Raw genomic sequence first — 24,189 nt, forward strand, 5'->3', positions numbered from 1 at the left:
GGAAAATTAAAAAAAAAAGTTTTAATTTCTTTATTCTCTATTCATCTGTAAATGTCTGAAATTTGTCCATCACATCAAAACAAGACGTACTAATCGAGGCTAGAAATGGCATCAGTGGGTGATGCCTACAAAACGGGGCTTCGCTGAACTAGTAAAAAATCTCAGTTGTGGCCTCCGATTAAATTAAACAAAAACAGCATTATAAGAATTAGGCTCTACATGTTGGTAATAACTTTGACAAAATAACAGTAATCATATCGCAAATATAAAATTTTATAAATATGTCACCAAAAACATATTTCCTATAGATTTGACTCATGAAACACCTGTGTTGCCATCTACAATACCATGCCATCCTGAGAGACAGAAGAGAAGATGGGCTTCTAGAGGCAAAATGGTATAGAAGGTCAAAATAACACTGAGAGATGCATTATTTACTTTGATATGGACCGTAGTCGGGGTATACACCATATTTAATATTTAACGAATAGACACACTGAAATATTGGTAACTTTGCTGTTGATCCAACAGACAAAATACTAAAAATATGCTTTTCTAATAAAAAAAATTGTGTAAAACATGAAAATTGCCATAGGACCATAAGTTATTTTAATTAGATATGGTGTCTACCTTCACTAAGGACTATTGCCTGACGACTGAAAATACTTTTTGGTGTGGCCTTAAAGTACTGTTGAGGCTGGAATACATTTCAGAATCTGAACAGATTTTAAAACAACAGGCATTATACGCTTTCATTACACACTTTCTAAATGGTTACAGAGAAAATCTGAGCATCCTACACTAAACGACTGAGTATACATGCCGAATGCCACTCAAACATGTCTGAGCCTCTGATGGGATCACACTCGTAAAAAAGGGTCTGTGACTATCATACTGTTTTTTTTTTGTTTGTGAAATCTCGCTCTGACTTCTGGCAACTACCGTTGACTACTCCAGACTGAAAGCCAGGGTAAAAATATATGAGTGAGTTGTGGATGACTCATTTTAACAAGAACATTATTCCTTTCAGTCAGCACTTTTAAAAACCAGAAACCACAATTATTAAAGTCAAGAGAAATGACCATTAACACCTTTGCACTCTCTTTCTCTTAATCACTCAGACATTGCATTCAATCACAACACTGTTGTACAGTACTGATACCAGACCTGATGTGCAGACCCCACCCACACGTTCCCACCCACCCCATCAACACCACCCTCTCAAATGGCCCCTTTGTGTCCTCAATGCCTGAACAACAGGGGTCTTTTGTTTCAGTTGAGTCCAGCATATCAATGGCTTACAGTTATAAGGCTGCAATTTCCAACTGCTGTCATTGTGTGTGAGACACGTGGTGTCGTTGGCCCTTTTTAGTGTAAATTCATTGCAAACCTCGCAAACTACAATATAAAAAGAGAGCTAAAATTAAATAAGTGTAAACCAAAGATGACATTAGTTAGACATCATCTAATTAAATCAGATTAATATTACTAAAGTCACTGAGGAAAAAAATAAGGTTAGGAATGTAAGTTCTTCTTCAGATGACAAGCTTATTCCATCACAAAATATTTTAATACACAGCAAACTCGGCTAAATCTGGAAAACATCCAGATGAGATTAAAAGAAAAAAAGTTTAGGATTTATGAGGAAGGGGCCTGTAGTGTTGTCACACACCAGCAGGGGGCAGTCCATTATGATCGCCCATCATTCATATTGTCCTATGCACTTATAAGAGAGAGAACACTAAATGGCAAACACTGTTTTCATTTCCCTAAAATCTTAGTAAAAATTAAACAATTCTAAAACTTGAAGAGTACCATTGCAAGGTTTTTAAATCCCTGTAGGCTCTACTGAAAAACATGACTTTGATTTCCTCATTTAGTGAGGCCTTGAGGTCTGGTGTTCATCCAGTCCAGCAGGAGGCGCTGTAGCAGCAGGATCAGAGGTTGGAGTGTGTTTGTGTGTGTGTGTGTGTGTGTGTGTGTTCAAATTAGTGTAATACTGCATGTAAGTATATATGCAATATCACACGCGTGTGTGCCTGCAGCTGTGTGATGTTCCAGCGGCCGCCTCCGTAGCAGACGACGGCTCGTCATCACTGGAATCGTGTGTGTGTGAGTGTGTGTTCTCCTTCCGAAGGCCCATGCTGATATGGCTCTGGAGCGCTGCGGGTGTGAGCCACTCTTTAGGCAGACAACTCTGCAGAAATGGAATACAGGAGCTGAAATACGCCAACCGATTGACCCAGCGTGGGATCTCTCTACCACACAGCAACTAGAGAGAGAAATTGAGAGAATAAATTGATTTGTAAAAGCAGAATGTCACAAGCTAGAGAGGTTGCATGCAGCCTAGTCCTATCAAAAAAGGCGTATGGGGAACATACTGACCTCAGACAGCGAAGAAGAAAAATGGTTGCAGTTTTTGTGCATCAGGTGGTAGGCGTTCCCCTTGAACTCCTTTCCCAGCTCCTCCATTATTTTATCAATGTCCTCCTCTGCAAAGTCTGTTGTACCCAGAGCTATAGCCTCTCTAGAGAAGAAACACAATTTGTGAGTTGTGTTTTTTTGTGGTTTAAATATGTGTGCATATGTGAAAAACTCACTTGAATTTGAAAGTCTCCCCCAGTTCTGAGGCATTTCCAGGGTTGATTTCAAAAATGCCACTGAAGGGATATGGATGGCCGCCATATGCAAACTCTACAGAGAACAAAACAACAAACATTAGAACAAGGTATAAAGATGCGTTTCTTAGGTATAATGGCTAGAAATTGTCATTTGTGAAGCTTTTTTACTCAGATATACATCACCATAGGAATTAAAAGATTTTTGTTTCACACCGACTTAAGAATATCTGCAGAATTACTTATAAAAGTTATTTGTTATTTGACAGTTGAATTCCTGATATACAGAGACAGTCTATCAGAACAATTTCTTAATTTCTTTAAATGTGTAAATACCATGGCCTGATGTGAAAAGCTAAAGGATGAATAAATATCTATTAATGAACTTTACACCTACAAAAATAGGTTTGTGTTTGCAAGAGTGAACTGGAATTCTAACTTGTTTCTGGGCTTTGACCTACAAAAATATGTTTTTCCTGCAGCACTCTATAAGTGAGAAGCTAAAGCGCTGTAAAAATCCCAGTGAACCACGGTTTAGTCTTTAGAGCTGCCTACATCTGCTCTGTATCAATGCTGCTGAGCGCTGTGTGTGAAAGGATAAAAAAAGAAAGAAACTGTTTAAAAAGACAGCATGCTCTCTTCGTTTTATGACTCAGATCAGAGGCCCTGCTAATTTGCTTACCGTGCGTTTCTTTTTCTGTTGTGTTCCATCACTACAGACCCAGAAAACACTCCACTGCCACTTGTAGGTGAAGTCAAGCCTTTTGCAAATCTTGCACAGGGTGCATAATGCATTTAATTGCTAGTGACAAGGCTCAGACTGCATAAGGTTGATACAGAGATTGAGTTGAACGAATAAAAACGTACAGCAACAAGCAAGAATAGTTATTTCATATGGTGTATCACCTTACTTAAAGCGATAGTTTACCTTCAGTTGGTCCCCATTTACTTACATAGTATACAGTACTATGGAAGTCAATGGGGACCAGCAACTGAAGGTGAACCCCTTTAAACGTGGCTATAATCATCATTCATAATCAGTTGCTAATCCAACTGTTTTTACTCTCATTTTATCATAAGATTTTTTTTTATACAAAACTTAAAATATTTAGGCAAAACGTCTAACAACTACCACGTCTACTAACTGTAGCTGACACAGCCTTTTTCAAGTTCTTTGCAAATCGGACCATGGTCTCAGTTGAAGTCTAGAGTTTGATAGGGAAAAAAACATGAAATAATTTAATAACAGCAAAAGGTTAATTATTCACTGTACCTCTGCCATAAATCTCTATTCCTGAGTGGAAGACTCCAATACCCAGAGTGGAGGTGTATTCATTTATCCAGTACTAAAAGAGCAAAAGGGAGAAAGAGATTTTCATATAATCATATTTTAATTGTAATTTAATATATATATATATATATATATATATATATATATATATATATATATATATATATATATATATATATATATATATATATATAGCATTCTGTTTGCTATAAGGCAGGAAAATCAATGCATGCTTTACAACCCTGACACACACTACACAATATAAGCCTTAAAGTGGAGGGGAGGGGTGAATATTCAGAGAAAACGTGTCTGTGTGAGGCCAAAAAAGTGCACCAGCTGCCCTTCATGAATAATAGAACATGCAGAACACGATTTAACATACACAGTAAAAAAATACTAGCATATCCAACCCTTTCTGATTTAACATAAATGTAAAATAAATTGATAAACACTTATTACGTACATTTCTTGAGATTATATGGCTTATAATTTACAGTCATTTACAGACATGATTTTAGTGCATTGGTGAAAAACAGTAGGCTATGTAATAAAAAAGCTAAAAACGTATATATATATATATATATATATATATATATATATATATATATATATATATATATATGGGATGGCAGCGCCTCCTCCAGCACTGGAGGAGAATCACACCCGCTCTCATCTCGGCTCTGGACTCTCGCATCAATACTGCTGTGAGATTACGCCTAGGTAAAGTAGGTTTGTAGTCTTGCTTTCAAAATGAAACCTCTGTGTCAGTGGCCCAGACTCTTTATCACTACACTGTGACCAGCACAAAATTAAAGTATTCATCGATGCATCGCTAGTTCATCTTAACATTAGCTGTTGCATGCAAAATTGCACAAAATTAGAGACAGAAGGAGAGAGGCTGGCGGTAGCCGATGTGAAGCACGAAAGACCAAATGTTTAATGAGCTTACCATGTCATACACATTAAGAATAACGGGTTCATTTGCCATCCTGAGAGGAGCGCGCGCGGTCCCTTAAAATAACGGGCGTTTATTGCTCTCGAGACAGCTGCCCTCCTCGCGCACCTGGGTGTCGGATCCAGAAGATTACACACACACACAGCAAAGTCGCTACGCCGACATCCAAAAGACCAAAACACAATACAAATGATCCGCTCTTGTCATTTTATCCATCAAAGAGTCATCATTTGAGATGTTTAACTGGACTCGGGGGCCTAGTCGCGTTACTAAAGGAGAAACAACGGCTGCAGAGGTAGAAACGGACGAGGGAAGGCAACAGGGCATCAGTTTCCATCAATGGTGAATCTAGCGGGAGAAAAACAGGCACTTGTGGCCTCCGGGTGCGCAGCGAGCGGACAGTCTCCGGTAAGCGCGAGGGGGAGAGAGCACAGGCACCGAGTAAGACGGATCTCACCGATTTTCAAGGGTAGACACTAACCAAAAAAAGTCCCAAAAGGGCGCAGACGATCGGTGATGCTCAACGACCGGCTGTCAGTCACACGAGGAGTTTGAATCCCCGTTAAGACGACAGATATTCCGTATAGAACGCTCTCGCGCGCGTTTCGGTCGCCCGGGCTTTGCCGCTTGTCGGAGCGCAGGGGTCGCAGCCGCGATGCTGAAGGGAGCTTGCTGCAGTCCCGTCCGCAACAGCCATCAGCGCCGCAGTCCCGGGGTTTGTCTTCATGGAGGCCGCGCTGAGCAGCACGTTCGCGGGGTGAAAATTCCTAAGCACGGTTCACGGTACCGATGATGACATCACTCTGGCCGGGTCGCGAGCGTGAGGATTCTAGTGTGCACTAGAACCAGCGGAGCGTGCGATTATTACATCATCATCATCATCATGATCGGTACGCAGCGCGTCCAGCATCCCCCTCCATCCGCGCCGAGCGTTATATCGGGGCGGGGGCGATGCGTTATTCCGATCTACAAAGAACACGGTTCTGCTCCACGCCGAGAGCTAAACTTCGCGTGTGAACATTATTCATAGTTCCAGGATCATTTGAGACGTACATCTAATTCCATTATGTTTACCGTGCTTACGAAAAATATGCTTGACATCACCGACAAACATAAACTGTAGCTAAACATAGTTTCAGACGTAAAAAGAATGCACAAATGTTCATTTCCTAACACATAAAATATATAACTACACATATAACGTGTGTAACAAAGCAGTAGGCTAAACACTGGAGAAACATTACTTTCAAATCAGCTTTTTTTTCTCAGAAAATGATAGTAAATTTAAGAAATGGTTTGAAAAGAAAAGAAATTTGGACATTTTAAAATAGAAAGACTGAAACAGTGTTTGTTTTCATTACACATTAGGGGAATATATAAATAAAATTAACAGTGTATAAAACAGTGTATAAAAGTAAAGTATGAAGGTTTTTCTGTTACAAAACTCGAGAGCTTGCATTCGAATGTGAGAACTTGTCATATTAATATTTGTATTGTAAGCTGAAACAGTGCGCATATTGGACTTTTTTATTAAACACAAAGCAGTTAAGTTTACTGAATCGCAATGCCTCAAGTAACAGAAAGTTATAAAAACCTGATCAAACTAAGTTAACAGTGCATCATCCTTTACAGTGTTTAAGTTTGTTTTTGGATGAGCTAGAATAATCATTCTTGAAACTCCCCCAAACAACATGTGGCGATGTATGTGTGTTTGACAAAAAAAACACATTTTCTGACTAATGCAATGCTCTAGTTGTGGGCCTTGGAGAGTCTTTGGCCACTCAAACTCTCCTTCTCGCCATGCATTAGTATGATACAGACACACGTCCTCTTCCATGCAGTTTTATTACATTCAATGTTGATTTGGAAATTCGTAATTATTTCCCTGATGGTGGAAATAAAAATTTTCACTGCTCTAGCTCTTTTCTTAAAGGAGGCGTATTTTAGCCATGCAGAAAAGCAACATTAAAGAGTCTTTACCTGTCATTTTGTACGTACTGATTATCCGTGACTCAGTATATTTTATATAAGTCCTTATCTCAAAATGGTTGTAAACATCCTATACTGAATCCCCAGCCTTTGTTTTAAATGTTGTAAATAACCCAAATGTTTATTGTAAATAGCCTGTATCATTAATCATGCTGATGCCACCATCCTTTCTGCCTCAGCCATGTGCTGTAATGTGATATTAGACTCCAGAGGAAGTACTGCATTATCATTCTCTTTTGTTTCTCTCTCCTACTTTAAGTGCATTCAGCCAATGCTGCCTCTGAGTTTATTGATCCTGATGAGGAGGACTAATACACACACCGACATAGACACACACACAAACATGCGCATACCAGTACTCATTTGTCAAAGGCATCTGCTTCCGCTCTTAGACAGCAGACAGCGAGACAGCAGCGGTTCATCCACTCACACAGACAGTGTGTTATCCCGAGTCAATCATCCGAACTGGACAGAGATAGAGAATTCTCTGCACTTCACCCATCCCTAACCGACAACCATGCCACATTAAAAGTAACTTAAATCAATTTTCTTCCCCATTCTGGTACTCAGTTTGATTGACCATGTCTACATTCTTAAGTACACACGTCTTTTTATGTATAAATATACATTTTATACTGTATGTATGTATGTATGTATGTATATGTGTATATATATATATATATATATATATATATATATTTGTTGTGTGTGTGACCCTGGACCACAAAACCGATGTTAAGTTGCTGGGGTATATTTGTAGCTAAAATGTATTTATTGTAATTAAGTAACATTAAGAACATGCTCCATGAAGATAATTTGTAAACTTTCTATCGTAAATATATTAAAACACATTTAAAATCTACACTTATGACACAAATATCATAAGTCAAATATACCAGCCACCAAATAAATACAATTTGATAAATTTTTGTATCACTCCGAACCTTAAAATTTTTAGCAATAGCAAGTATCAATTTACTGTAAAGTTCATAAACATTATTATTAATTAATTTCCCCTTGAATAACTTAAATGTAAAAAGCACTCATAGATGAAGTGTCACCATATTCTTTTGAGCCATTTGAATCGTTTTTATTATATACACATTTCAAACACCGAGAAGCACAATGCATGTGAACGGTAACATTATTTTTATGTGAATGAGCATTTCATGAAGACTTTACACGAGGTTTCATCCATACAGAGCTGGAGAAGAACCGCTATGATAACAGACACATTTGTCAAGTTCAGAACAGATATTACAGAAACAGCAAAAGCTGCCGCTCCTAAAATTGCAGACAGGGAGCAGCACTGAGACCAGCAACTCAATGTGGCAAGGCACAAGTTGAAAGAGGTGCATAAACCCTTCAGTGTACGAGACGAGGCGATTCCAAGCCATATACAATACCAATAATATTCAATTTTCATTTTGATTGTGAATTCTAACAAGTGCCACCTCTAGTTTTTTCCCCCTCGAGGGAGGAAGAGCAAATACAAGGCCAAGCCCTGATGGCAAATAAACAATTCTTCTTCAAGTCTTCACTTCCCCCATCACTACTGCAGCCACGGAAATGCATCCTGCATGTCTGAACTTGGATGAGCGAGAAATTATAGCATTAAAAATGAGAAAAAGTTTACTCCATTCACGTCATGCACGCTTTCAAACTTACTCTTGCACAAGCAGGTACCTGAGAAGACCTCAAAAAAAAAAAAAAAAAAATCGAATGGCACACCTCGGGCTCATTCCAGCGCTCCAGAGGTACAAGATGAGAAAAATCACTTCTCTGTGGGTCTGTCTTCTGCCCGGAAACACAGTTCCACCTCAGCCTCTGTCTCCTGCCTCTGTCTAAATCAGATTATGGAGATTTCTGCAGCTCTTGATCCAAACACTGTGCTCATCATACCTGTCCCCTTATTCCACCATGCAATGTCATTAGGCATGCTGGGTATTCTGGTTAAGCGCCAATGATTATCACCAAATGAATTGTGAAAACCTGTTATAGCTACAAGTGTGTGGTCATAACACGGTAGAAACAATTAAAGAAAATCTGCGCATTCTGCTAACATTAACTGGCTTCCATTTTCGCTCCCTGTTAATGTTTGGGCCCTCAGCAGAAATGGTTCAAATCAAAAAGAAAAAAAAGAGATTTAGTCTATAAAATGTCATGTGATCATGTGATGGGTTAAAATGGGCCCCGGGACCCCCGGGGGTGCAACTGAAAGCGTTTGTAAGCAATGAAACCTGCTGCTGTTATTACTGCCAGGACAGCTACAGTATACATTGTCCATGTGCCGAAAGCAGATGAAGATTCTCCATCGGCACGAGAGCTGGTGGGGCCGTTCTGCATGATAGGCTGCGGACATAAACACACGTCAGAGAAGAGGGTTAATTTACTGACGATTCTCAGAGACGTCGTCAACATTACGATCGCCAGAGCCTGCAGCACTTACTCGCTGCTGTACGCGAAGATGCACATCTTCCCCTGCAGACCGAAACAGCTCCACTGCTGAACCGTGGGACAGATTGTCCAACTTCTGGCCATTTATCTACAAGAAAAACCCCCAAACAAAACCAAAACAAACCAATGAAATGTACACTATTCATTTTAAAATGTATTATTATTATTATTATTACTACTTCCTTTATATTTATGCAACCCTGGACCACAAAACAAGTCATACGAAATTGAGATTTGTACATCATCCAACTGCTGAATAAGCTTTCTATTTATGTATGATTTGTTAGGATCGGACAATATTAAGCTGAAATACAGCTATTTGAGAAAAAAATAAATAATAAAAAAAAAACTGAGAAAATCGCCTTTAAATTTATCCAAATAAAGCATTTTTTACAGAAGGAAATATACTTTTCATGATTTTTGACATATAACAAAAATCTATAATTTTGACCTATACAGTGCATTTTTGGCTATTGCTACAAATAGACTCATGCTTCTTATGACTGCTTTTGTGGTCCAGGATCACATATTTTGTAGATACACTATTTTGTTTATACATTTGGGGTTGGTAAGCTGTTGTTTTTTTTGCCAACAATGGCTAATCAATTTGTTGAAAAGAGACAGCAAAGATGTTACTATTCATTAAAAAAATATCAGCAGCAAATCAGCATATTCAAATTATTTTTGAAGTAATATTCCTGGAAAATAGCTGCTGAAAAAAAATCTGCATTGACAACTCAGGAATAAACAGCATTTAATTATTATTAAAAAAAAATGATACACAAAAATGCCTTCTGAAAATGATTTCATTTCATAAAACATGCAGATGAAGTGAGCGGCACACTTTTATTCACTTTTAACTTAATGTTCGGTTTGTCCACATACCAGTGCTCCTTTGCCAAAGGCATCTGCATAGTGTCAATATAATTCCAACACTAATGTTATCCAATGCCTTCTGCAACTCAAGCCAAAGGCTTTCCTTTGAATGTGCAATAGATCTGTTCGCTTATAAATTTTCCAACTTGCCCAAAATTTACTTCTCGGGGCTGAGCTCCGGAATTTAAGAGAGCCGGTCATAATAAAAAAAAAATGTACCCACTTTGGTTCTGGCAACAAAACATAACACAAAATGTGCAATGCTGTAGCATCATTATTCCAAAGATCTGCATTTAAGGTGAATAGGGTCGTCCGCACGATTACGTCGAACATTGATTTACAATAAATCCCTCATGTGCCGTTGCGCTGGTATACAGTGAAGCGGCAGTATTGATTCACAGTTAAGTAGCGAGCTTGTCAAGCTTTAAATATTAGTAGTGTACGATTTGTTAACTATGTAGAGCAAATCACAGTGATTTTACCGCAAGAATTTTGTCTCCCTCCCGCAGACGTCCATCCAGTGCAGCTGCTCCGTTTTCTTTGATTTTTGCCACATAGATTCCACTGTCATTCATAATATATTGCTGGTCCACTCCACCTACTATATTAAACCCCAGACCTGACAGAGACAGAGAGGATGTTACACACACACAGCACGTGTTTGAACTGCTTACATGATTAAACTGAGCCTGAAATATGTTCAGATGGCCTTAATGTGATATCTGAAGATGAAACAAGGAAGGGGCAAGAAACAGACATCATCCCAAACAGACATAACACCTTAAGAGAGAAGGGTCTTATTTCACAATATCACTGTCAAATGCAATCCTTGCAGGACAACATTTCATGTCTACCGCAAAAGCTGAGATTTACTTATGATTTAGGCCTAATTGATGTGTAATGTAAGAGATTAGTCATCTCGTCTGAATCACAAGAGAAAATTCTGGCCAGCAGGGACGGTTATAAGTTAAAACGCCTTAATGATGCAGTTATTTACAGTTTTTCACTCCAACATTTACATGCATGAATCCACCACAATTGCATATATATTATTGACAAAAAAATGTAATCATGAATAGCATGACATTAAAAAATTGCATTATATTGTACATGATAAATACTATATCAGTACAAGAGTCTAAAAATAATTTACTTTACAGGGGATTAAAAACAGGACATTTTCTTTCCAACACTGACAATTTGATTGTCTATGGGAGCTGGTCTGGTATTATTTAAACATATTAATTTGAGCCATTGTGTTGATGATGTGTTTGTCTCCGCTACTGTTTTACAGTCATAGTGTTTAAATCACAAGTCAACGTCCAGGGCTATCAAAGCTGTCCGGCACATGACCCCGCGGAGGTCACGCACCAACGCATTACATAACAGTTTATTCAAAGTCAACAAGCAGCCGAGATTCTCAGCTCTCAGAAACCGACCTAACAGACCCGAACCAGACCCAATACTCCCGAAAAACTTCGATGTGGCCAAATGTAGTGTGCTTGAATCTGTCAGAGACGTGTCCGTTTTTAAACGTCGGTCCATAATGCTGACGGCGTATTCTGCAGGTTCTGATCTCAACTGAACTTTCGCTTTCATAACAACACAAACGCCTCTGAATAATCCCGATCCGGTCGTTTTCAGAGCACATTCGGGACCGGATTATCACTTCAGGATCACGGCGCTAGTTATGTCAGCGTTTCTTGCGGGAGCGGGCCGACCCGACAGAACCGAACCGCCGGGGATGAACTCTTGTTTGAACAGCTCCAACGTAGCAGGGGAAGTCGAAGTGAGCCAAACTTACCAGCCGAGCCTCTTTTCAGCGTTATTTCTTCAACGCTCGGCGCGTTGTGTGCGGATCCGTTCATGATGTCGGAAAAGTTTCACTTTTATTCCCGAACAGCTAAAACCCTCCTAAAGCGTGCGGAACTCCGCCTGCTTCTTCTAATGCTGCCGGGATACGTGCTCGCCCGACACCGCCCCCTACCGGACACCACCGGAACACTGCGCACTGCGGCGAGGACAAGATGCCCTGCTTAAAAATACTTGTTTTAAACTATTACACAGTCAAGTCGTACATTCCCAGCAGGTTTTATTTGTAAAATTTGTTCTGTTCTGCTCAAATACTTAATACTTTTCCCCCGGTCCCACAGAAAAGTAGCATAGTCCCATACTAAGTCTGTCTGAGCTGTTTAAACTGAAAGAAACTTGCACTGATTTATCTTAAAGCATCAGTGCCTTTGTTTCGTCTCAAGATGCACATCAGTAATATTTCTTTTCTAAGGCATGTAATAAAAATTGCTTAAATATGGCCCAATCTTGGCTTAGTCTAAGCCATGGCTGTGAAACCAGGCCTTTAAGGTTTTTTTTTTTATTGTAGCTATTAAGTACTTTCGCTAGGCCATGTTGCACAAGTTTGTTTGAAAGCATTTCTTTCTTTCTCCCAAAATGCATAATAAAAATGCTTTTAGTCCCGGTGTCCTTCACGTGAGGACATGCATGAAATCAACATTATGTTCCGTAACAGAAAGTCATATTTAGATTTGAAACCCCACAAGATTTTCCCGAGAGGTTGATTTACGACACGAAAAATTTATTTAACAGATTTAAATGATAATTACAAAATATTATCATATTTCCATATAAATTTTGGACATTTTGGAAGACCAATAAGAAAGGAAGTCTTGGTCCAACATCATTTGTTATCTCTGAAAAGCCCTACATATGCTCTATACAGGACATCCAGAAAACTGACATGTATACTCTCAGAGAAATTCACTAAAATATAATGCCCTCATATGAGGACGCAGGGTTGGTATAAAAAAAAAAACATGATCAGATCAAAAGTGACCATATCGGTCAACAAGTGGTGAGTTAAATAAATATAATCACACTCTCTGTGACTCAGTTATACGTTTTATCCTTAATAGTACGCATCCATGCATGCTTTCTTGACAGCTCGTTGCACAAAGATGTAACGGTTCAGCAAATTGTCAGTCAGTACGAAGGCAAATGTAAGATGAAGGTTGCCTTTTTAAATGTATAAATGCAAACGTGAAATGCTGGTAATAAATATTAACGAATTCAGAAGCTAATTCTAACAAACAGATACAAATCATACGCGACAAAGGCACAATTGTATGACATAGTGTAAGCGCATACTTATAGTATCAAGTTAAATGTGTCTTTAAAACGTTATGTTAAACATGCAGGTCGACATGCAGATTATAATATAACCAAGCACATTTTGATCGGGGTAATACAGCATTTATTCAGACATAATTATTCACTTATCTCCACAATGATTTCATTACTATGGTTTTATTCAAAATAATGAACATTTTCCAAAACCCATACCAAATAAAATAATATTCAGCCATTTAGATCTGAAGTAATTCAGCACAGTGTCACAGCTCTGGGCCGCAGTTTCCTGAATTCGAGTTTATGACCCCTCATGGGTCTTGGTACTTACTATACCATGCTAATACTGAAGGTCATACCATAGGCGTGTTTGGAACAGTATACGTTTCGTTTTAACAAAACATGCAAAAGGTTAACTAGCATAATGCATTCTGACGGGTGACAGAATGAGGAAAAACAGAAAGTTATGGTACTTCAGAGGGGCGGCCAAAAACTTTCTTTCTAATTTCATTTGTTTAGATCATATATTTGAAACTAATTTGCAACTGAGACGAAGATAACGGATACATCTTCTTTTAGGAATTTCTATTCGTCCCACTTTTTTGAAGATAATCTATACTTTTCAAGGACCAATGACTTAATGTGTCTCCTCAACATTGTCAAATTGCTCCCGCGCCCCTTTGATTTAGATCATGTTGGGGGCCACGCTGAACAGCACGAGGTCTCCCTCTATGTGCAGGCGATTGACGTCCTCCATCCCGCCTGTTCTGTGCTCAAACTCCAGCAGATGAACGCCGTCCACGGCCACCTTAAACCCGTCCGTCTCCACCAGGATCTTCAGCTGCGCACACAAACACATTGTGAAAGCTCAAATCGATCCAATAAGGTTTAAAGGAACAGTTGACCTAAAATGAAAATCAGTTGAAAATACACCCAGGCCATTCAAGATGTAGAGAAGGAAATTATGAAAGACATCGTCAGAATACTCCATCTGCCATCAGTGGTTCAAACGTAACGTTATGTAGCTGTGAAGATACTTATGTTTTCATTATGTGGCAGATTTGGAATGACATGAGGATAAGTGATTAATAAAGAAATTTTGGGGTGGTGTAACCCTTTAACTTTAAACCAGCGCTTCTGGGTAAAATGCAAGTGCATACTTCGTAACAATGCTTTCTTCAATAAACAAGTCCATCCTCTGTATCACTTCAAAATCCACCAACATATTTGTTTTTGGTCTGCAAGTTTTTCCCTCTGATTTAAAATTATTTTTCTAAGGCACGTTTTAAAAATGACTCAAATGTCCTAATTGAACTATGGCCTAATCCTGGCTCAGGCTAAGCCATGACTGAAACCGGGCCTTAAAGTCTTGTGATGGATTTGTTTATCACAAACAAGGCAACTGCTGGACTGTATGATTCTGATATTTTCATAAGCAGTTTGAACTTTTGTTCTGACGGCACCCATTCGCTGCAGATTCAATGCTAAATTTCATCAAATCCGTCCCAACAAAACAAACAAACAAACTCGTCTACATCTGGGATGGCCCGAGGGTGAATAAATTACTGGTTATTATTATCTATTCTACTTAATTCCACAGGGGAAAAACAGGTCAATGATGACCAGAAACTGTTTGGTTACTCACATGCTTCAAAATATCTTCTTTTGTGTTAAACAGAGGAAAGAAATTCGTACAGGTTTGCAATAATGACAGAATTTTCATTTTTGGGTGTACTATTCCTTTAAGTTTCTTCTCTACGGGTCAGTCAGAATGCTGTACCTCAAACTGTCTGCCCTGCACAAAGGGAAAGCCTCCCTCCCTCTCTTCCGGACCCCAGCAGCCCCCAAACTGTGTGTTCCGTACGATGGTGTTCTCATGGAAACGAGGGTTGAAATGGAAAACCACGTCATGCCCCCTCACAAAATCTATGTGGAACCTGAAAAAAAGAGAAGTGAGAGTTTGCTTTGGACAGGCAGAAGAAATGCTGCATCTTGTTCGCTTGTATTTTTTTTTTTTTTACCTGTTTCCTCCTGGTACTGGTTCGCCCACTATAGTAATCACGAGGCGGGGCATTATCCCAGCATGCAGCGGAAGATCGTACGGCAATGGCTAAAACACACACATACACATAAGTTATTGGAGTTCTTAAACACTTGCAAGAGGTGTCTACACTGATGTAAAAATTAGCCTCCAGAATCCATATTTGATCCTTGATCCTGCATATTGTGGTAATAAAATGGAGATGTACAATATGATACCAACAACTTTATAAATATCAATCATGTTTAATAGTAGCAACTGATAGTAACTGATACTATAAAATGAAAATCAAATATTCACAAATAACCAATATGGTATAGATTTTGCACCCCTACCTGCAAATATAACATCTTTGCAAACAGCTACACCTGAAAAGATCATTTGAAATTAACCCTTTCTTTCAAATACGCTACCATTCAAATGTTTGGGGTCAGTATTTTTTTTTGGAAATATTTAAACATTAAACACTTTTACTCGAAGATAGCATTTATACGATTAAAAATAAAATAAAACTGTGAGGTTGGAGAAAATACAACATTGAAAAAATATATGAAAAGTTATTACAATTTGAACTAACTTTATTTCTAATTTGATTTATTTTAAAATGCTATTTATTCCTGAGATGACAAAGCTGAATTTTTAGCATAATTACTCCAGTCTGCAGTGTCCCGTGATACCTCAGAAATCATTCTAATTTGCTGATTTAGTGATCAAAAAACATTTAATCATTTTATCATCACTGCTGCGTAATATTTTTGAGGAAAGTGTGATATGAAGCATTATATAAATATTATTTTATTCACGTTTGATCAGTTTGTCAGAGCTTTGCAAAATAAAACACATTTTCACTGAACCCAAACCTTCATTAAAGAATTATAGAGCAAAAATATATTCATTATTATCATCTGAGCGTACATGAAGCGTAGAGACTCCACCGTCCGTTAATAAATTTTCCCATGATGTCTCTGAGTTTCCTCCATTCACCATCACAAAATTCCATCTCTGGCTTTTCCACAGTGTGCAAAAAAAAAACATTTCAGTCCCTTCCTGACATTAAACAGGCCCTTTCAATTCGAAAGAATATTTTCCAGCTCGAACTGAACAAATATTCGAAGAGAAACGCCACAAAACCCTATGTGTAATAAACAGCGAAGACCCAAACACACATGCCCTTTCTCTTTGTCCTGTTCCAGTTAATGTCACGTCACAGATCACATGACAAACCGCAAAAGAAGGAAATCTAACTGATGACATCACCTAGTTTATAAACAACTTTGCTGTGGCAACACTGTGATAAATCTCTTAAACGGCCAATCCCTGATTCCAAACCCCACCCACTGACTCACGACTCTCCTCAGTGAAAGTCTGCTATGCTCAAACACACGTTTTTTGAGCAAATTTGTTAAAATAACCTATAAAACATTCAAGTTCAGGACACATTTGTATATTATGAATATTTATACATACTATCGTTTAAAGGTTTGGGATCAGTAAGTGACAGCAATTCAATTTGTTACAGGAGACTTTCATTTTGTTCTTTTGAACTTTTTATTGCAGAATGCAAAAATGTATTACGGTTTTCACAAAAATATTAAACAGGACAACGGTTTGCAATATTGATAATGACAAATATATCTTGAGCAGCAAATGAATGATTTCTGAAGTATCGTGTGACACTGAAGAAAGTAATGGCGGCTAAAAATTCTGCTTAGTCATTACGGTAATAAATTACACAAAGTATATTGAAACTTTTGATTTAAACTTCAAACAATGTTTCACAATATACTGTTTTTTCAGCATTTTTGATCAAACAAATGCAGCCTTCGTGAGCAAAGAGACCAACCCCAAACTTATGAAAAGTAGTGTGATTATTAAAACGTTTATATATGATCATGGAAAGCAAAATAAATTGATTGTCATAGGTTTCAGTACTCATAATGATTAATAAAGACCATACAGAATGTCACTGTACGTGGACAACAATGCCAACCACTCAGCATTACCGACAATTTCAGACAAAAGCTGATGTTGATAAATAAATTGAGCCCATAAAAAAAAAAAAACTTTAATTACAATAATATTAATTTCATCTGTATGACCACAAAGTGCATTATTTATTGTTTTTTTTTCAAGCAATAACATCATTAAAACGATGAACTTTTAACAATGAACTTTAAAAATGTATAATATTAATAATCATGTATGATCTGTGCAGATATTAGGTAGCTCAGCTACATTAAATATGTGCATTTGTTTGCAAGGGTGATATGGTAATATGTGATATATCAGCATGAACTATGTGCTCAGTGACCAGAACTTTGAGCTCTGATTGGATGCTAACTCTGGTCTTTGTGATGGCTGAGGTGCTGTCCTCCTTCTGTGATTGGCTGAGCTGTTCATTGCTCTCAAAAATATGGTGGTCTATGTGGTGGCTGAAAAACAAGAAGAGGAGCTTTTGAGATCTATACAAGATGTTCATGAGATTAAGAACTGCAGATTTATTGTGATCCAGCAGAATGACACCAGAGAAGGAGCATCCCAGACCTCAAGAGCCAAACCTACATCCCTGAAAGCAATGCTTATGTCACCGACACTCTCAAAACAAACTTCACCAGATCAAAGCAGAGCCATCACCAGACAAGCCCATCGTATACACTTATGAGCATGCAAAATCTCTATATAGGCCTATCTGAACAATCATAATTGCTCACCAGCATTCCACCTGGAGCTGCAGGTCCTCCGTATGGTCCCATCGGCCCTGGACCAAAGCCTCCTGGTGGGCCAGGTTGAGGAAGGAAGCCCCCTCCGGGGGCACCCCATGCTCCTGGTGGTACTGGGGGAAACATTCCTCCTCCATATCCAGGGCCTCCATCTGGTGGAAAGGCACCAGGGCCTCCTGGGCCATACATGCCAGGCCCAGATGGACCCGGTGGGTAAGGCACATTTGGATACGGGCCCTGTGGAGCCCCAGGTGGGGAGGGGAACTGTCCAGGAACGTGGTATGGCACGGGTGCACCGCCAGGTGGGAACTGGCCTGGCATTGAGGGGAACTGTCCTGGAGCTCCAGGGTTGGAGGGGAACTGTCCAGGTACACCCGGTCCTGGAGGGTATCCACCCGGGGCAGCAGGGGCTCCGGGAAACTGGCCTGGGGCTCCTGGGCCAGGTGGAAATGGACCGGGGGCAGACGGCCCAGTCTGAGGGAAGCCAGGTGCTGTTGGTTGAGCGGGGCCTCCTGAGGGTGGGAAATGAGGGCCACCAGGGGCCGCACCAGGCCAGCCAGGGTTAGTGGGAGGCGGAGCCCCATTTCCAGGAGCTGATGGATTGGTGTGTTTGGTTTTCGATGCTTCACTAGAAACATCATCTGAGATTGCGTCAGCAAGCTACAAAAAGAGAATGCAGAAAAATCACAGCACATAAAACACTACCTGAGATTTCTATCAAAGAGACTTTTGGTCTGCTATTATGATTGCAAAGCCAAAGACTAACTAGGTCAAACAGTGGGGTCCAAAAGTCTGAAACCAGTTTAAAAAAAATGAGATTGAAAACAAAATTAAACCTGTAAACAGAAAATTTACACTATGATGTTAAATAAATGATTTTATAATTAAATATTAGAATTTATTAATATAATTAAATTATTCAATATTAAAAAATACAAATATTTATCAAATTAAATTGTAAAAGAATGCATAAACTTTTTCGCTAGTGGTTTTATGCTGGTCTCAACGTATATTATACACTAGATATTCGGGTATTTCTCTAGTATTTTTCATTTAATTATTGAATATATGCCCCGAAAATATATAATATATCAACTAAACTGATGAGAGATTTAAATAACCGGGTCTGCCATTAGTAATTTCTACTGCTGGTAACGTGGATAAAAGAACACAAAATGTCTTACAGAAGAGAGAATAAAGCCTCAAGTAATAAAAACTAAGTACTGAGCAAGATTATTTTTTAGAAAACACTTACCGAAAAGTCAGCCATGGCCTAAAACAGATACAAACAGTGACACTTATTGATATGCAGTTGTACACAATTCAGATTGTACTACTTACACGGACGCTAACAGAGCGCGACGTTAGCATCCCTGTATCAAACACACACTGGCAACTATTTAAGTTATACTTTAAAATGTAATCTTAAACCGGGCATTCCAACTCTACATAGACTAATCTGTGTAGAGCTATACATGCGCATTTGAGTGAAATGTAAGCGGTTTTGTGGTCACCAGCACCTCGACTGGATCAGGGCCTGCGGTCCGAGGATCAGGGGTTCAGAGCAGCACCAGGTCCCGTCGCCCGAAAAGATCCGAAAGTCAGAATTACTAAACTCTATACAGGAAGTGAGGTGATAAGTGGAACACTGAGGGCTTTCAACGGCGTGTTTGAAAACATTGTGAACGCCAAATAATATGGATGACACATTAACTACTGTAGTTAAAGGAACGGAACAATCTACTGTGTTTATAGATCAGATATGAGCGCTATGCACGCGCACGCTCCCCGATGGGCGTGACCTCTGAGGGCTGGGCCGGCTAAACTGCGCATGCGCGGGGTTGCTGTGACGAAGGGGGCGTTTTCATCTCTGGGCTTAAAATATAACAACCATAATAAAATGAATCACAGCCTTACAGCTGGCTTAGAAACTTTTCCAGTTTTCTAAATGCCACTTTCCACGAATAGAGGATAAAGGTGAATGTAAATGCTGAAGTGAAGGTTGACAAAACGTTGATTGTTTTGGGTTTGTAATTACTGATAAATTAAAACTTTAAATAAATTAATAAAAAATATGATTTTTATGAAATGCTTACGTCGTATACAAATACAAAAGGCTAATGCGTAAAAAGGAACGGGACTTCAACATGTTCTGTAGCTGTTTCTGAATGTGCTTTTTTAGTAAAATACGTTCTGTATATTTTCTTATTATCATCATCATCATCATCATCATCATCATTTTAAACACAAAAGTCACCCGTACAATAAATATTATTTTGATTAATTATGAAATTAATTATGGCTATATTTTAAGGCATTAAATTAATTCACTCGGGGCACATTTGCATGCTTTCATATACATTTAATTATTTTGAACGAATAGATGGCAATATCTAAATCCTCTCATTTCCCCGTAGGGTGGAGAAGAGCGTGCATCCGATAGTTCTTTCCATGAGCATCAGTTCATGCCTAAATGCTCCTGTTCTGGGATCAGACAGACCTCGTCCTTATATGGGTGAAACGAACTGATCCTAGTACAGCCATTTATGCAAATCCTGGCGCGTTTCGGCTTTCTGATTGGTCGAGCGAGCGTCACGAGACGCGGCACGGTAGAACTCCTGCACTGCTGAGCTCGTGCCGTCTGTGAAAATGGTAAGTACGAAAACTGCCTTGGATTAATAAAAACATTTGTATGGCGGTGCCCTCTTATAGGGTGTATAACAATACGGAGGCATTTGCAAATAACGCGGTACGCCTCAACGTTCTGAGATATGTGTACGTTAGAGGGGTTGTTTTTTTTCTGAGCACTGTTGCAGTTCCACCCAGTGCTTTGTGATGAGCTGCATGTCAAACCATCTCTCGCATTGCACCGACTTCATAAAGTTTACGAAAATAAAGGCACGTTTGGTGTTCAATACACCCTAAACTCTGTTTCGAATTTTCACGAGATAGGATTGCCTTACATAATTGCGATATGATGGAATTCCGGCGGCTCCGGGGGAATTCTCATTTCCTGTTGCAGACGTGCTCACACTTCAGGGTTTCAAGGAAATTTGGGGAAATCTGCTAAGCGACAAAGAGACGGCGTGGCTCCTTTGCTTTGAATGGCACGTCAAGCCACGACCAAACAATGTAATCAAATCAGAGCAGAAATGGCAAGCGGTTTAATGAAAGAAACGCGGATTCTTTGCATTCCGCCAACAACTGCGCGTCAAAACACGTTTGCCAACTTCGTCCGCCACATCGACAGCTAAAAACGTGATTGTTCTCCTGATGACATCAGCGTGATGATGACCTACACTGGTTGTCATGGTGCACGACTTTTGTGAACTCCTTTTCCTTGTAATGTTGTGTGACGGAGTAGACAGGTGGTTTTGTTGTTTTATAGTTGGGTGTTGTGCTTTTAAGTTTGTCGAAAGAATCGCACAACCAGAAGTAGTAGTCAATAGTTCACTACATTTAGTCTGTCGGTCAGTTGTTACTCTTAACATTTTTGACTCTTTGTCTAGGTCAATATTTGAAGGCTCCACTATCTAAGCTGATTGTGTACCTCAGGTTGTACAAAAAAATAAGTAAACTCAAAAAATATAACGTTGGACGTTTTTATGTGTATGTTTCCAGCGTTTATGCAAATTAGTATTTTTTTGCTTTTTAGTATTTTAATGAAGATTATATTAACGTAACTACATTTATGTAACTGTAAGACCATTGGGCCCCCGAAAAACTTTTGCAAATGCCTTTTTAGTGAGCCCCGGCCCCTCAGTCAGGAACCAATACTTTTGACAAACTCTTCTTTGTGTCCCTAACCTGCATGACTCTTAATCGAAGAGATTCTTTGGGAGTTTCTCAGGTCATGTAGCTTAATGAATTATATACAAACTACTACCATTAAAAAGTTTGGATGCAATTAACTACACTGACATGTGGAAAATAGTAACAATTGTGTGTGTGTGTGTGTGTGTGCAGAGTGAGTCTTTAGTTGTGTGTGAGGTGGATGAAGACCTGGTGAAAAAGTTGCGTGATTTCCGCTTCAGGAAGGAGACTAATAATGCTGCAATCATCAGTGAGTCAAACTGAAATTAAACTCTTACACATTCAAGCAGCCCCATTTATACTTACACTTTTTCATACAGCATAAGGACTGAATGCTGATATTGCTATTTTTGTCTTCCGGTTACAGTGAAGATTGATAAAGACAAACAGCTGGTGATTCTGGAGGAGGAGCATGAGGTAAATACACACTCTTACAGAATGAATATGCAATACACAGCTTTTTATTGGGACTAATAATTGAGCAGATTAGTGGTGTAAACCATGGTTTGATTTCTCCTTATAGGATATTTCCCCAGAAGATCTGAAGAACGAGCTACCAGAAAGACAGCCCAGATATCCTTCACTAAAACTAAATTCGCTCTGTGCTGTTTTGTGATTTTTAAACAATCAATGGATTCCTTAACCTGTGACACATTTGTAGTCTACAGCTATAAGTACCAGCACGATGATGGGAGAGTGTCCTACCCTTTGTGTTTCATCTTCTCCAGTCCTGTTGGTAAAGAAAACATTATACAGTCAACTTGCACAAACCCTGTAATATAAGGCAGTTTCTCCAAGTCTCTGAAATGAAACGTCATTTTTTCAGGATGCAAACCTGAGCAGCAGATGATGTACGCTGGCAGCAAAAACAAACTGGTACAGACGGTTGAACTGACCAAGGTGAGCCCTGACTAACACACCCAACCTTACACACTGTGATTTGGTGGGAATTTTTTTTTTAAATTTGTCTGCATCTGCATTCTCTCAGGTGTTTGAGATCAGGAACACTGAAGACCTGACTGAGGAGTGGCTCCGAGAGAAACTGGGCTTCTTCCGCTAAGAAAGGACCGAAAAAGCTAACAGTCATGTTTAAAGAGTGACCGAGATGGGACCATCACCTCCAAACGGAGAGAATACCATAGTCCATCTGATAATGTCTGTTTGTGTATGTTTGAATGCTTCTGCCCAAACTCTAAACCCGCCTGTACCAGTTTAAGATGACAGAAATTTGAGGTGCAAAGAAAAGAAAATGTGAAAGCAAATTCCACATATACACTAAACAATTCCTTGGATTTTTAAAATCATTCCGCCGTCATCCCTAAGCAGTAACGTATGTACCGGCCTGCATAGGTGGTCCAGGCTTACTGCCATGATAGTTGGATGACATGTTGTGATTTTTATGTCAGCTATCCTTCATGATAGATGACACGGCAACAGTTTGAAACATTGTATTACTCTATAATGTGGCATGTTTTGCCAGTTTTGGTATAAAATCATATGGGTCTTCGTGTAAAGCTCTGATGAGGGCCAGACATTTTCTTCCTTTGTAATGCATTTTCTAACTTGAATTTGACCAAACATGAATTATTTTGTTTTGATATCTGTTGAACTGTAACGGTAGGTGAAGAGGACAGAAGTCTTACTGATATTTTTGGGAGAAACCGTTTACTTGTCATAAATTCATTCTTTTTTTTTGCCTTTTTTAAATCTGCGCTCACGGCCTGATAAATCTCAACTAAAGATTAAAATCTGTGAAGACAATTGTGTGAAAATTCTGGGACTAATTTTACTTGATTTTGTGTTTTTGGGAGATCATACCTAGATGTCCTCAATCACAGATCTGTCCTACCTTTTTGGAGACGTGTAGGTTTAGATGCGCAGCGGCAGAGATATGCTATGGTGTTATTTTCCCAGAGGCAATCATCTCATAATTAATTCCTCTCTTATTCTAAATTACTCTTTCTCACTGTCCAACTAAACATTGGAATAAAGCCGGTGTCACGATTCTTCAGTTTATGCAAAAGTATCAACATTTCTGTATTTATGTAAAAAAAAACAATCTATTGGCAAAATGTAAACACTGGAAACTTCTTAAATGTTCAGAGCTTAACAGAATAATACGAGTAGTTTAAGGAAGTGATGTTATCATGGGATTGATAAGTAATACCTCGGCAGATCTCACATCTTTCAGAATCTGAGCTCTAATGTGGGTCAGGCTCATCTCTGTACATCTGTAGAACTTGTAACACCTGTGATTAGTGCCGTTTCCTACTAAACACTGATTGCTC

The 24,189-nt window shown here is 39.0% G+C and overlaps 4 protein-coding genes across 5 annotated transcripts; 1 reads left to right on the forward strand and 3 right to left on the reverse strand.

The window, feature by feature from the left end:
• Positions 1-15: 15 nt before the first annotated feature.
• Positions 16-7,137, reverse strand: LOC122356233 (deubiquitinase DESI2). The gene is made up of 5 exons (XM_043254763.1): positions 4,859-7,137; positions 3,892-3,964; positions 2,601-2,694; positions 2,386-2,527; positions 16-2,272 (listed from the first exon to the last, which is right to left on the reverse strand). Exons 1-5 carry the CDS (start codon positions 4,895-4,897, stop codon positions 2,024-2,026), a joined length of 597 nt encoding a protein of 198 aa, XP_043110698.1. The 5' UTR covers positions 4,898-7,137; the 3' UTR covers positions 16-2,023.
• A 781-nt stretch (positions 7,138-7,918) lies between these two features.
• Positions 7,919-12,156, reverse strand: LOC122356234 (synaptojanin 2 binding protein). Its single transcript, XM_043254764.1, has 4 exons — positions 11,991-12,156; positions 10,669-10,805; positions 9,303-9,398; positions 7,919-9,205 (listed from the first exon to the last, which is right to left on the reverse strand). Exons 1-4 carry the CDS (start codon positions 12,052-12,054, stop codon positions 9,035-9,037), a joined length of 468 nt encoding a protein of 155 aa, XP_043110699.1. The 5' UTR covers positions 12,055-12,156; the 3' UTR covers positions 7,919-9,034.
• A 1,275-nt stretch (positions 12,157-13,431) lies between these two features.
• lgals3a (lectin, galactoside binding soluble 3a) lies at positions 13,432-19,775 on the reverse strand. Of its 2 annotated transcripts, XM_043255292.1 has the most exons (6): positions 19,609-19,775; positions 19,344-19,361; positions 18,080-18,748; positions 15,349-15,437; positions 15,108-15,264; positions 13,432-14,168 (listed from the first exon to the last, which is right to left on the reverse strand). In XM_043255292.1, the coding sequence occupies exons 2-6, from the start codon at positions 19,356-19,358 to the stop codon at positions 14,013-14,015; spliced, it is 1,086 nt and encodes a 361-aa protein (XP_043111227.1). In that variant the 5' UTR covers positions 19,359-19,361; positions 19,609-19,775; the 3' UTR covers positions 13,432-14,012. The 2 variants fall into 2 exon arrangements, with proteins under 2 accessions (XP_043111227.1, XP_043111228.1); XM_043255293.1 differs by lacking the exons at positions 13,432-14,168; positions 15,108-15,264; positions 15,349-15,437 and adding an exon at positions 17,641-17,800 and having other exon boundaries at positions 19,609-19,768.
• An 821-nt stretch (positions 19,776-20,596) lies between these two features.
• gmfb (glia maturation factor, beta) lies at positions 20,597-23,662 on the forward strand. The gene is made up of 7 exons (XM_043255298.1): positions 20,597-20,740; positions 22,055-22,151; positions 22,269-22,318; positions 22,425-22,474; positions 22,555-22,637; positions 22,728-22,801; positions 22,890-23,662. Exons 1-7 carry the CDS (start codon positions 20,738-20,740, stop codon positions 22,959-22,961), a joined length of 429 nt encoding a protein of 142 aa, XP_043111233.1. The 5' UTR covers positions 20,597-20,737; the 3' UTR covers positions 22,962-23,662.
• Positions 23,663-24,189: the final 527 nt, after the last annotated feature.

The sequence above is a fragment of the Puntigrus tetrazona genome, chromosome 13, assembly GCF_018831695.1.
Source record: "Puntigrus tetrazona isolate hp1 chromosome 13, ASM1883169v1, whole genome shotgun sequence".
Taxonomy (NCBI): Eukaryota; Metazoa; Chordata; class Actinopteri; order Cypriniformes; family Cyprinidae; genus Puntigrus; species Puntigrus tetrazona.